Source organism: Zonotrichia albicollis, chromosome 5 (assembly GCF_047830755.1).
Source record: "Zonotrichia albicollis isolate bZonAlb1 chromosome 5, bZonAlb1.hap1, whole genome shotgun sequence".
NCBI classification, from domain to species: domain Eukaryota; kingdom Metazoa; phylum Chordata; class Aves; order Passeriformes; family Passerellidae; genus Zonotrichia; species Zonotrichia albicollis.
Window position 1 is genome coordinate 13,400,489 of NC_133823.1, and position 13,871 is coordinate 13,414,359.

Below are 13,871 nucleotides of genomic sequence, written 5' to 3' on the forward strand. Positions count from 1 at the left end.
ACAGTTCCTGAAAATCACCCGACAAAACCAAAGAAAATAAAACATGTAGTTCCAGTTCCAGAGGGTTCTGCATCAAGGTAATTTTTTAACTTTCCCCACAACAATTACGAAGACTTGTTCTTCCCCCATGCATTTTTTAATAAACTGATAGAACTTGTGTGAAGTGCTCCCACTGAAGCGAAGATCTGAACACAAGGCCAAAAAAAATTAATATTTAAGGGCTTAAGTCCAGAGTTATACAGCACAAAAACGGAGATCTAGAGATGAAATTTTGCCTTTCTTCACAGGCATAAATCCATCTCTAATAGCTGGAGATGAGAATCTTCCTTTAAGGAAAATTGCTTGACAATTGGCTGTTACCAGCTTTTTTTTTTTCTAATTGGAATTGATGAGCTTGATACTGGTTAGAGATCAACTATTCTGAGTGAGCAATCTGGACAACCAATTTATCTTCATTGACAACACATTATTGACTTCACTTCATGTAAAAAAAAGATGAAGCAAAGCCCTCAGCTGTTTCAAGAGCTACTACAAGAGAACTCAACTTTATAATAATGAGAAATCTTTGATGAGTGGAACACAGAAAATCAAAGCTTCACTAACCTTCTACATTCATAGCTTCCCTCAGAAGCTGCAACTTCTTCTGTCTCTCTCTTATCCTGTCAAAGGCACTTGATATTGCTGCAGAGGTTGATGTCTCAGGCATGTGGCGTGTTTGGTCCAGTTTCTGTGGTCCGAAGACGTCCAGTGCTATGCTCCCATCAGAGTACCTTGCTTCCTTGTTCCTGGCAGCAGTAGAAGTCCTCACTGTAAATGTTTCACCCTGATGGCTGTGCCTGTGAGGGCCTCCAGCATGGTCCCTCTCAGCTGCCTTGTCATTAATGCAAAGCAAATCTGTGGAAGAAGCCCATATTTTCCGTTTGGGAGGGACGTCTGTGTGAAGGTGACCTTTTTTCTCAAGCTCACTGGTTTTACACCTATGAGGACAGAAAACATCTTCCTGACCCGAACTGTAATCTGCAGAAATGCTCTGGAAAAACTCTTCCTCGTCTCGTGTTCCTCTAATGGACAGAAATCCCATAGACTTGCTAAGTCCTTTGTTAAGGGTGGTCTGTTGAGAGAAGTGAGCTCTGTGTCCATCAGGCGCATCAACCGTCAGTGGTTTTCCTGGAATGAGGAGACATTTCATACATGTAATTTTCTACCTAATACACAGGAGTCCAACACAAGTTAGTCAGAGTGTATGATGAACACATGCTTGGGCATTGGTTTTTCCACACAAAGCATTGAGAAGGCTGCTCCCTCAGTCAACAAAATCAGAAATACAAATGCTTCATACATGATGATAATTTTATTTCTTTTATTTCTAAAAAGCTCAAGAAAAAAAATAAGGCCTACCCTAATTCTGTATTAACAGTAAAAACCCCCAAACTATCACATACTTGCTGAAAGTTGTTTTCTCATTAGTTTCGCTTTCAAAATAGCTGGACTATCACCAAAAATACTACTTAATAATCAATCTGAAATCAGCCATTCCTCTCACACCCAAATACACCGCCTACAGGTTTTAATAACAAGTCCAGGTCTGTTCTACAGATTTACAGATGCCCTGCAATAGAGTCAGCAGTAAGAAAAGAATGACTGTGTACTTTGGAATTATAAAAATCCTGGATCTTCCTCTAATGACTATTTTTGGTGACTACAGTATCTCCTGGTAAATACTCTGAAACCAACAAAGATTCCAGGGTTAAAATGATTCTATGAGTCTGCACCCTTTGAGTTTCACTAATAGATAGATCTGCCAATACTTAGGAAGTTTCACTTCTCCTTCTCCCTTCTCATGAAATTACTTCCAGAATAAAAGAAACTGCCAGAGGTGGAACCATATCAATGAAATATGTGGTCTCTGAAGAATATCATATCATGGTAACCAAGAAGTTTTTTCCCAGGTGGAGTCAGCATGGCCTGTGACTGACACCTTCCTTAGAGCTAGCTCCATCTTTATGGTGATATTCCCATGTACATTCTTTAAGAAGGAGCAGCCTTAAAGATTTCACTGCAAAAGCAAGCAGTCATGAGTTCAAAGTAATCCCTGTGCTGTATCTACTACTCTTAAAGAATGCTACACAATCCTGCCTGCATCGATTGAAATTAACTGCCCCACTTGCACAGCAGGCTCCTGATGATCTTTATCTAGAGTGTTATCCTTCCAAACAGAATTTCACAGAATGCTTTAGGGATGTTTGGAAATGTAGTCACTAATGCTTTAAAAGCTTATGGCTTTTAAAGGTGTAAACGTCTTTCAACTCTGATATACTTCTTCAAAAAGGGCTGTGCTTTTAGTTTGTAGTTTTTATTTCTGTGATATTTAACTAACAATCAAAACCAGCAAGACTCAAGCCAAATGCAGCCAAGTAGTCCCTTGCTTCCTACCACCATGCAAACACATGATGATAAAATGTTAGGGTTTGGATTGTCTAAAGGTGTCCTGTAAGAAATCACACACAATTCCCACATGCTCTAGCCAAGAAAATAAAAAACACTTTTGCCAGTGAGAACACACTAATCTTCTAAAATGATCTGATGCCTCATTTTGTATTTTACAAAGATAGCTTTAATATTAAACTAAACATAATTATCTTTGTGGTGAAGTAAATATTACATTATTACCTTATTCTCAGACTATATATCATCCTAAGGCTGGTGAACTACGTATAATTCACACACAAAAAAGCCTTTTAAAAATAAGTGTTCATTGTGGAGTTCCCACTACCCATCTAAAGCAGTGGGATGGTACCCACTCTGCAAACATGTACTTCACATTCATGTACATGCACCAAGGACAAACATTCCTGAACAGGATTTTAACTCAGTCATTTGTGAGACAAAAAACTAAACACTGCAGTTGGCTTTTTAAGAAGGCCAACAGGAACACAAATCAAAAGGACCTCTGAGAATCCTTCCCAGTAATGAGAGTTCGAGGATAATTTTAGGCCGGAAAAACCAAAACAACTTCCTCTACACACTGTAAAAAAAACCCCAAATACTCACTTCTTTAACACTGAAAGCATTTACATCCAGGGTCCTTACTGAACAAAACAAAGGCAAACAAAGCAGAAAAAACCAGGAGAAGCAGGCAGCTGCAACTCCTATGCACTACCACAGCTATGCACACAGGATTACTTGCTACAGCATCAGTCATGACTCAGAAGAACATTCCTGCTTCAAAAGATCATTTATGTCTCTGCACACTGATCCTGTTGCAGGATGGAATGCAAAGAGTCACAAGGTACTTTTGGCACCTGTGGGTATCCTCACCACAGCACTCCAGAGACACAACCTTCTCTTGCTGTGGGCTGGTGAGAACTGCAGCTACAGAGCCCTGTCAGTGAAAAAGAGTGCTGGGGGCAAGGAGCATTCTCCTCACCAAAGCTGTGCACTTGGATATATCAGAAGATTTTTCCTGTCTGCACAGAAGCACTGAAGACCCAAGCTCCTTTGCCTGAGCACACCAGAGATGCTCTCTACTCACCACCCACTGGGCCTCCCCTAACAAGAAAAGTGAAGGCCACGAGCACTGTCTCATGGGCAGTGGCCAGGGAAGTGCTCATGGCCACAGCTTTGCCACTCAGCCAGCCAAGGGCATCATGAGGCAGGAGATGAGTTGTCCTGCCAGGAAGTAGTGCAGGAGGTGTTCCAGTTCCACACTGCTCTTCCACTCTACAGGTCTAACTCAGATCCACATGACTTCTGCAGTCAGTAAGAGATTTCTACATAATACCAAAATGAATGTACAGCTGGCCTCAGTATTCAGGCTTGAGACTGTAAAATTCTCTTGGAAGTCTTTCATCTGTCCTGTATTACTCTCCCCATTCCCACTTCTGCTTTTTATCAGCCTAGCCAATTCTTCTCACCTCTGCAAAACCCATCCCTCTCTACATGACGTTGTTTCAACAAGCTCTGCCCAAACTGACTGACAGTGCCAACATGAGCTGGTTAAAAATCATCCTCAGAGAAGTGGAAAAAATGAGACTTTAGGGCAAGGAGTGCACAGCCTGGGTATCTTGAGATGGCAAACTGAAACAAAGCAGCAATAGAGAACTTCGAGACCTGTACTTTATCCCAGCCAAAACTGCATGCTGCTTCTGCACCAGAGCATAGAGGGATCAAGGGCAAGACTCCTCAACACAGAAGTAACTCAAGTGCAAATACCAGTAGTAAAATTGGATTAGGCAATCAGTCCAAGCCAATATTTCTGTTTTTAATAAGGTAAATCTGTCCTCATCCCTTCTTCCTTTTTTGAAGGACTATTATAGACTTTGTAAGTCACACCATCAACTGTTAAGGTATTTTCACTTTTTTAATCCTGGACTTCCTCCACTACCTCAGCATTACTTGGATCAAGAGTCCTAAATAACTGCAGGAATTCTCTTTCAGCACAAGGCTCATGTATCCAGATTCAAAAAAACAGTACACCTCCAAAACAGAGCAGACTGGAATAATATTCCTTTTTAAACACATGGATTTTCAGTTGAATGGCACGCTCAAGTCCAAATTTGTAAGTCAATATGTGGTTTATTCTTCAGTTTTCCCTTCCCCTCCCCAGGTTTTATAATCAAATGTGTGGAAAAGTGAAGGAAAGCATCACTAGCAAAAATCTATATATAAGGAATAAATATCTAACTAATGATCAACAGGAACCCACATAAGGGAACTTGTATGTCTTTATAATGCAAGACACATTCTATGACCTTCCCCTTTAAAAAAAAAAGTTTGTATTTGTAGTGAAAACTCTGGAGACCTATCCCAAGTATCTTGGCTCGACTGGAGACATTAATTACACCACCTGAGACCACACAGAGATACTCCAGGCTTCAGTTACCCAGGTGTGCAACAGGACAGAGCAGTGCTTCCCTGTTTGTCAGTGAGGGTGACAGAACAAGCCATTGGCAATTAAGATATTAAGATGCTGCAGCATGTAAGCAACTTCAAAAGGAATACTTTCCCCTTCCCCAGTTCCTTCTCTGTTGCACTAGACTCTCCTCCTTGCTCATCTGAAGAGTGTATGGGTTCTTGATTCCTCATATCGCCCTCGGGTGTTTATCCTCCACTTGATGTTACATTAGTGCAATTATTTATAATTACTGTAAATAATTCAAATGCAATTACAGTAACTGTATGATTCCAGTGTATAATATATAGTGAGGGAATACATACAATAAAAATAGCAATTAATCACCAGGAGTTCACGATTAAATTCCCTTGTGGTGCTAAAATGAAACTCTAGTTTTCCACGCACACCTTCAACTGCCAGATGTTACATTTGCTAAATAACCATAGATCTGCTTCCTTCTTCCTTTGGTGTTTCCAGCTATGAATGCATCTACACCCTTTTACACCAGTGTCATTCACAGACCATCTTTCACTCAGGCTGACAGTAATCTGGTTGATTTTCCTCTGAGAGAGAGCTGTTGTCTAACTAAATCCAGTCTGTCTGCTATTACTTGTGTACCAGCCTGATCATACAGGCAATTAATTCAATATTAAGTAAGCACAAATACTGTTGGTACTATCACACACTGTGTATCTGTTTTTGCTGCCTAAACTCAACTCAATTTTCTTTAAAGTCTTTCTGCCTGTCCCTTCCTTTAGTTTGCACAAAACAGAACTACTCTGTTATGAATTTTGACTTGTGGATGTACGTAGATGCACACAAATGGGAGTGGGGGGTGGTTAGGAAAAGGAGCAGGGAAAGACTGCCCACATGTGCATGAGAACACACACCATCAATGCCGGACTGGAAGGTCTCAAGAGAGGAAATTATTATACAGGAGTTTAAAAAACATCTCCCACGCCATCTTTGTGCAGAAAACAAAGTAATAGAAAAAACCTCTTTCTCCCCAGACAATGTGGTTAGTTTCTAAAATATGAGTGGGTAGCTGATGGAGGAGTTGGGTTTGCAATCCCTTTGGGGCAGGCTAAAAGCCAAACAGAAGACAACAGAGCCAGATGTGGCCTGTGGGTTGACTGCTAGGAATGGCAGCCCCTCTTTTCCTTTCTAAATTGTTGAGAAAAATCCAAGTTTCAGACGGAAATATTCCTAAACAATGTATTCTCTGTGAAGGAAGAATTGAACTGGACACAAGGATTGTTGAAAGCACTATATGTAATTGCCAAATTATAAATCCTATAGAAAAATTTGCATTCTGCTTTGGACTGACAACTCTTCTAACAAAAAACACCAAAGAGCTCAGAAGACCAGGAATCTTTTTCAGAACAGTGGTAGTGAGCTTTGCCAAAGCAGCACTTCATATTTCATAAATGCAACATTTTACCTCTTCTCTTCCTAGGCACCTCTGCAAGAAAAGGCAACCATTGCTCTTTCCCACTCAGCTTTATGGGTCACATTTTTTGTGGTACATTTCTCAACCAAGTAGGCAAAAGATCCACCTAGCTACTCCCTTCCTGGACTTTTGTGTATCCCAGGAGAAGCTCAGTGATTGATACAGCTGCTTTTCTGCACAGAGACAGCATTTGGCATCTCTAGATTGGTTTCCTCAGTGATCCTTGTGTCTGCTCTTGTTTTGGCTTCAAAGTTCTGAGTTTGTCCTCAGCACTGCTCTGGAAACATTTCCAATAGCACCAGGCTGAAAGCTCCCTATACCTGGAGAAATTATACCTAAATTTAAAGATCTCCACCAATGTCAACCACGAGTACTATTAGACGAAAACAGAAACACTTATTGGAAGAAAATAGGCATGGCTTTAGAAGTGAAAAAGAATAAAATCTTTTTTTTTTTTCTTTCAACAAGAAATCTTCATCTGGCTTTCATTTGGTTTTGCTGAACTCTGGATGTTATTCTCCACCTACTCAGTTCTTTTTTTTCTGGAACTGAGGAGCCAGGGGAAATAAAGAAAAAAGTAAAAATAGTATATTTAACAGATTTACAGATGACAGACTTTCAAGCAAATGGAAAGAAGTTTGTGCTGCAGTTTTTGATAATTTAAGCCTGTGTGTTTGCATTTATCAAGATAATGTTTAAGCTACTTCAGTTTGCACATGTAGGTAATCACCATCAAGTGTTTCTTTATAGACCAAAAGTTGTATTTTCACCCAGATCAGGAACAAAAACATAATGCGCAGTCAGCTACCTTGGATCAAGAGCAAAAAGGGTACATTTTCATTTATTTGAGTTTTTTGTTGATATTATAGAGAGTACTAATCAAACAGTTAAATATTGTTAAAATTAAAAGCAGTTGCACTGAGCATTTTTCATTCAGTTTACAACACCTACCATTTTTGTTACACCTGTTAGTGCATACAGTCTAATTCAACGGGGAGTTGACCAACATCCACAATTTTAATCACTATTTCCAAATATTTCCTATTGTGTACAGTTAAGGTGAATCAAAATTATATTCAAGCCTTCATTCATGTGGCACATATTTTTGGCAGAGAAAAAGGTCAGAATACAACTGTAATATTATAATATATGAATTGGACTTGTGACAGTTTACCACATTGTAAAAGTCAAGTTAAAATCAGGGATCCTCATGGCAGGAAAGCCAAAACACCTGTTAGCTGCATCCCTTTAGAAGATGAAATATCTCCAGCAAAGATCTGCCCTTGGTGGTCATGGATCATCAACTTGAATTAGAACTTTGCAAACAAACACACAAGGTGCACAATTTCAGGTATTTGATGGCTGGGACGCAGGTTTCCAGGCAAGTACAAGTTAGGGAGATTTCAAGTGAGCATTAAATAGCCATAGCATTTATCTTTGAAACATCCTTTTCAAAGATAAATTGTGGCAAAGAGTAACAGAGTGAATTAATTCTTGCTTTATGTTTGGAAGAGTTTGACAGCTATTAAATCTTTTGTCACACCAAAAGAACTTTATGAAGCCAATTAAGTAACTTTCACATATAATTCTTGATGTAAGAACTCTTTTGAGGTCTAAGGCGTTTTTAAGTACAAAAATTAAGTAACTCATTGGTTCAGATGACTCATGACAGGTCTTACTGCTTTTATTTCTGCTGGCTCAGTCAGTTCTTAAACACTGTGTTCCGAATATGACTTGACTAAAACCAAATATTCTGTAATATTAATTTACAATAAATTACTTCTGCAGCCAACCCTGCTGTAAAACTCATTCACCAAGATAGCCACAGAAAGTGAGTCATGAAAGAGACCAAAAAAAAAATTTAACTGGGGAGAATATTAATACAAAGCTGTTTATTAATTTAATAATTATCTTGAAGACAAAGAGATGGAAATGAATAGCTGAAAATATCGAAGCTGGTTACATAAGGTGAGCAAAATATTTGATTTAAACATGTGAGGTGAAAATATTGTTGACTTAGGATAAATGTTTTGAAATTAAGTCCTGGCAATTATAATTGTGGATTAACATGGTATAGAAAACTGATCCTAATAATAATGAAATTCAAATAAAGGAAAAATCTTATTTTACAAAGACTGCAAGTATCTAAGACATTAGTTGGCTACTCTCCAATGAGAAGCACATCTCTCTTACTGAGCCATCTCTTGTGTTCATGAACTTAGCATGACTTAGCAGCACGATTTATTTTAAGTTACATGCTCCAAGTAACTTTCTAATAACTCTAAAGTTCAAAAGAAATGGCATTCCCCTTATGCTGCTTTTTTCTCCATATGACAGCTATTCTATTCAACATGAATTCTAAGATTTTCACAACAACTCAAGAGAACTTCACCTCAGTGAACATCAGACAAGTCCTCCGTCCTTTCCAGCAAAGATTGCTGCTCACTGTATTGACTTGACTTATAATACACTAGAGAAATGACTAGGAAAGTTATACATATTCTTATGTGCACCAATCTCGCTCCCTCCAATCATCCCAGTGCTAAACTTGACCCAAAATGTGTTCTCAGAGGCAATTAAACCAGAGAAAAGGATAAAAGATGACTCACAGAACTTCTAACTCATTAGAAAGATGAAGGTTCAAAATTGTAATTGTCTCTTAGTAGCTTACTAACCTATTAAATGTTTGCCAGTTTGCAACTGGACTAATAGGCATTTATTTCAGCTACAAACAGCAGCAGAACAGCACAGTGACAAATCAGGGAAAAAGGACTTTGTGCCTTCCTGAGCTGTTCTGGTTTTGTTGGCTTTTTTTTTTTAATGTAACATTTTTCTAAAACCTTAATCTGGCCTTCTACTTATGGCTCCTCAATTTATGAGATTATGAGATTATATTTAATCAGCACTACATTCTGTAGCTCACTTTTCCTGAAATTTACAGCTGTGCTCCCAGGGCAGCTGCACTGTGCTGTTATTGACTGAATTTGCACCAGCAAACCAGCACAGCATTGCAGAAAAAGAAATAACAAGCACTGAATCTCCCTGAATCAAATGCAAGCTGTTGCCCATTAGTATCAGACATCCATTTCACTGGGTCCTCACTAACTTCCAAATACATGACTCAGTGTACTTAACATCAGTGTAAAAACAGAACTGACAACAGCAAGAACTGGTTTGGTTATTTGAGGGGTTCTGGTTTGTATATTACAATTCCCTGAGGTCTCAGCAAAATGAAGATCAAGCAATGGATCAAAGATCAAAATAAAGAGAAGATGGTGCCATTAAGGCATACTAGGAAAACTGACTGATAACAGAAGCAGAATTGGGAAAGGTTTTGGAGAAGCTGAGAAGGTAGTAAAGCTTCTAAGGAAAAGGAGAAAAATTAGTTCCACAAATAAATAATACAGTGATACAGAGAAATTGGAAACGCTGGAGTGGAAGCAGGTCAGGCAACATATAAAACACATGAATGAGTGATTTCCATTTTTTAAAATGAAAATAGAGACTCAAATATCAGAAAACCTGAAAAATATTTTCTGCTTCTAGGGATGGGGGGAAGACAGAACCATAACATCAAAATATCATAAAGCCTACAAGGTAAGTGAAGAGCAGTTGTGCTCATTGACAGCTCATCTTGAAAATAATAGAAAAAAATCAATATTCAAGAGCATCTCATTAATAACTTGTACCTTTTAGACCAAGCTTGGAATTATGCCAATAATATAATGTTTGCACTGGAAGAGTGAAGCACAAACATTTATTCCCTGGGCTGCCACACATTTTCTGTAACACTCTACACATGCAAGCACTTTCAATGAGCTTCACAGGAACAGGTGTTAAGGGACGAGGACTATTCAGCCAACTTCGTAGTCTGGGGGTTGTCAGGTTCTCTCATTTCACAAATATTATTTGAGTAAAGATCCTATTAAATTAGAACTCTTCAGATAGTATGAAGTTCCCTAAAAAGAGAACGTTTCTTTCAGAAAGTAACTTTGACAGAGGTTGCTTAAAACTCTCTGTTAAACTTACTGGTTGATAGCAGCTGAGCCAAGTGGACTCAGTCTCCAGGAATATGAGGAAAAAACATTCTACCCATGACATTTTTTTCAAGTTAGAGAATATGGTAAAAAAACCAGCAATTGGATCATCTAGTCTACTTCCTCTGAGTTAAAGACAGAGTCCTCAGAGGAAGTTTCAGACATTACATCTTATTCACCCTGATGCTGACCCAGAAAGCCACGAAGATATTGGCTGGAGCTAATAGAACAATCTCCAAAATTTAATAGAACCTAAAACAAAAGGTTTTTTGTTAAGATATAATGAAGACACTGGGGACAAGCATTACTTCAGGAGAAAGAAAAATCTGCTAAAAAGTTTAAATGCAGTTGGGGTAGGAAAACAAATGGACAGAGAAACAAAACTCCTCAAACCACAAACATTTAAAAAGAGTTAAAGATTTTCTATGAAAATGAATAACAAAACAACAAAAGATTGGTCAGTTGTATTAGAGAAAAGAAAACTAGAAACAACTAAGAAAAGAATAATCATAGTTTGCTAATGCAGACTTTAAAGAACGCTGCTATGTCCCCAAAACTTTACAAATATTTTGATCATTACCAAAACATAGTTAACTATGGTTACAGACTAAATAGCAGAATAGGGGACAGAAAGAGGGTATAGAAATGAAAAATTTGAGGTACTAAGGCATTATGCTTAAATAAAGTTCTTGAAAAAAATATGAAACAGGGTACTACTGAACAGGGAAACATAGAGTTAAAGAATAAACAAATTAACAACCAGAAAAATAAGATTCTGATTCAAACCTTAAAATTAGTGGGAACCAGGGAAAGAATTATTTATTTTAAGAAAGCTCTTAAGAAATTCAGAAAAGGCAGACATTACACAGTTTATGGATCCAGTCAACTAGTCTGATCCAGTCCCAAACTCTGTATTTCTAAAAGATCTCCCTATTGCTGCAGAAATATTCTGGAAAAAAAAAGAGAAGAACTAGTAAGAAAACAAAGCCCCTGAGAAAGCTGTCAGAACAGTGAATTTGTGCCAGGAAATAAGAAACAGCTTGTACCAGAAACTGCTCCTAAACACACAGTGCTGTAAGGGAAGGGCTGACAACCACTGCCATAAGTGTTTTATATGAAACAGTAGCATAATCTAGCCTCATCTTAAAAAAAATTATATCGATATCTCAATAAATGAAGAACACCAATCCCTTGCCAGACTCGTGTCTAATTTCTTCAGTTCATATGGTCAGTGACAACTTCATGGGTTATTTCAGTTCCTGCTTTTCACTGCATTGTTGCTTGACACAAAGCCAAAGAACAGAGGAGCAACTTGAGCACATCAGCAACATATCTTTGTTGCAATGACTTAGACTGGTCCAAGCTGATGCCTTATAAAATGTTCCTGCTCAGCTCCACAATTCTTCCAGAAAAAATAGAGACCAGCCTTTTGGAAGAATACATCCTCTTGCCTGAAAAGCCTAGCACAGAGCTGATGCTGCTGATGCTGCCAGTGACCTTAAACAACATCTGTGATCTTAAACAACAAAAAGTCATGGCAAACATCAGCATTCAACCTGCATCACTTTATCCTTTTTCCTCCAGAGTGGCAACAGCAACCATCTGTCTCTTCCCTGGTCTCCCAGTTTCCTTGTTCCTTACTTCCCTGAAGTAAAGTACAACCCTACCTGGCCTCCATATCTACCTCACACTATCAAAGCATAGCAGAACTGTGATAGAATATATACCATTTTTCTTAAGAAAAAAAAAAGGCAGCAAAAGAGCTTTGTGTGCAGGGAAAAGAATCCAGGGCTCCTTGGGATGCAGAAAGAGATGTTTTGTGCAATTAGAGCTACGATGAGAGCAGAGTCCACAGAAAAGAGGGAACAAGGCAAAGTTGCTTCCTGTTCCTCTAGCTGACCAACCTCCTGGTCAGTTAAAAATCTCCTTTCTCCAGAAACAAAACATTTGGCTGAGAACCTTTCAAACCTGTTCCTACCATAAGGATTGAAATGAAAATAGACAAATATTTTCTTGAAACCATCACCAGCTTTTAGCTAGACACTGAACCATCAGAGTTCTGTGAATGTAAGCAAGTCCTCCTCTACTTGATTTCTTTGTTTGCAAAATCTCCCCAGACCTGGTCTTCTCCCGGGCTGCAATGAAGAACTTACCTGTGGGAAGCCCTTTTCCCCTCAGCCTCTCCCGAATAGCCTGGCTCCTGTCTGGCTGCAATTTTCTATCTCCATTACAAGACAGCTGATCCATCTGCAAAAAAAGGCAGTAACAAAGTCAAAAGGTAGAAAGAGCTCATATTAGTATGAAACAAGCATTGTTTTTATGTAAATGCACAATATTAGTCAGTGTCAAACAGTTAAGTGCAGAATGGGAGTTCAAACTTTTTAATAAAGAACTGATTCATCAGTGAGACATCCCCTCGAATTATCCATATTTGAACAGTGTGTGCTTTATTTAACTACACATTTGGTCTACCTTTTTTCCACTAAGAATAAATTAAGTTCACAATTTGAACACATTCCACCCCTACAGCAAACTGAAGGGACAGCAGCACTCAAAAACCATCTTCCATGATTACAGCATGACTAGAACTTGTCTAGTTCTACTGAGGAGTTTTCTGCATAACAGGAAGAACTGTCTTGTACCCTCACAGGACTGACTGCACATGCCAGATCACATGCACCCATTTGTGAGCAGCCTCTTCAGCCCCTCAGGCACATTCCTTTCACGTGTCATTCCTTTTACTCCCACTAACTTTTCACTTAACTTTATTTTTTTAAAATCACTACTTCCCTAGGAAAAAGTTTCACAACTACAATCATTCAAAGAAGAGTTTATTTGCTACAACAAAATATTCTTAGTGAGATCTTTCCATATAGTGGGAGTGTAACCTGGACAGCAGGAGGGAAGGAGAAATGAAGCAGACTTCACAGTTACAATTCAACGCAGTTAACTTGAAACAGACTGAATCAGCCTGGGGCTATATTGCCCTTTACAAAGCATATTAACATGGCAAATGAAAACATTCAAATGGAACCTCTCAGCTGTGCTTCAAATGACCAGTTACAGAGATAAGACCCTAGGAGCATTTGATGAGGCCCATCAAGATTAGAGCATGCCAAACTTGGAATAATAAGTTGCACTCTGCAACTCATTTATACAATTTATACAATTTTCTTGTTAACTTACAAAATTCCAACGCACATACAGAGCACTGAACATTAAAACCAGCAGGGCTGGCTGGCTAAGGTGCACAAAAACCTAGCAGCACAGCTATGCTGTCATTGCTCTGTTAACTCTTGGTTCTGTTCAGCTAGGTTTTTTCCTTGTCTTCTTGCAAAGCCAGTGCAGTGACACATTCAGAATTAAAAAGGTCACTGGCAGAGGAAATAAGCAAAGGTTCAGCACTGGATGACTGCTAGTCCCATTCCTTCATTAACAGCATGGACAGGAGACTGGGAGCACACTTGCTGGATTCAGCTCTGCACTGGAT

At 38.7% G+C, this 13,871-nt stretch overlaps 1 protein-coding gene across 5 annotated transcripts in view; it reads right to left on the reverse strand.

The window, feature by feature from the left end:
- Positions 1 to 13,871, reverse strand: part of PTPN13 (protein tyrosine phosphatase non-receptor type 13) — a 113,009-nt gene that overhangs the window by 57,064 nt on the left and 42,074 nt on the right. For all 5 annotated transcript variants that reach the window (XM_014265844.3, XM_074540822.1, XM_074540821.1 and 2 more), the window contains exons 6-7: positions 12,535 to 12,628; positions 604 to 1,167 (exon numbers count right to left, since the gene is read on the reverse strand). In XM_014265844.3, the coding sequence (XP_014121319.2) occupies positions 604 to 1,167; positions 12,535 to 12,628 (658 nt within the window). The remainder of the gene's footprint in view (positions 1 to 603; positions 1,168 to 12,534; positions 12,629 to 13,871) is intronic.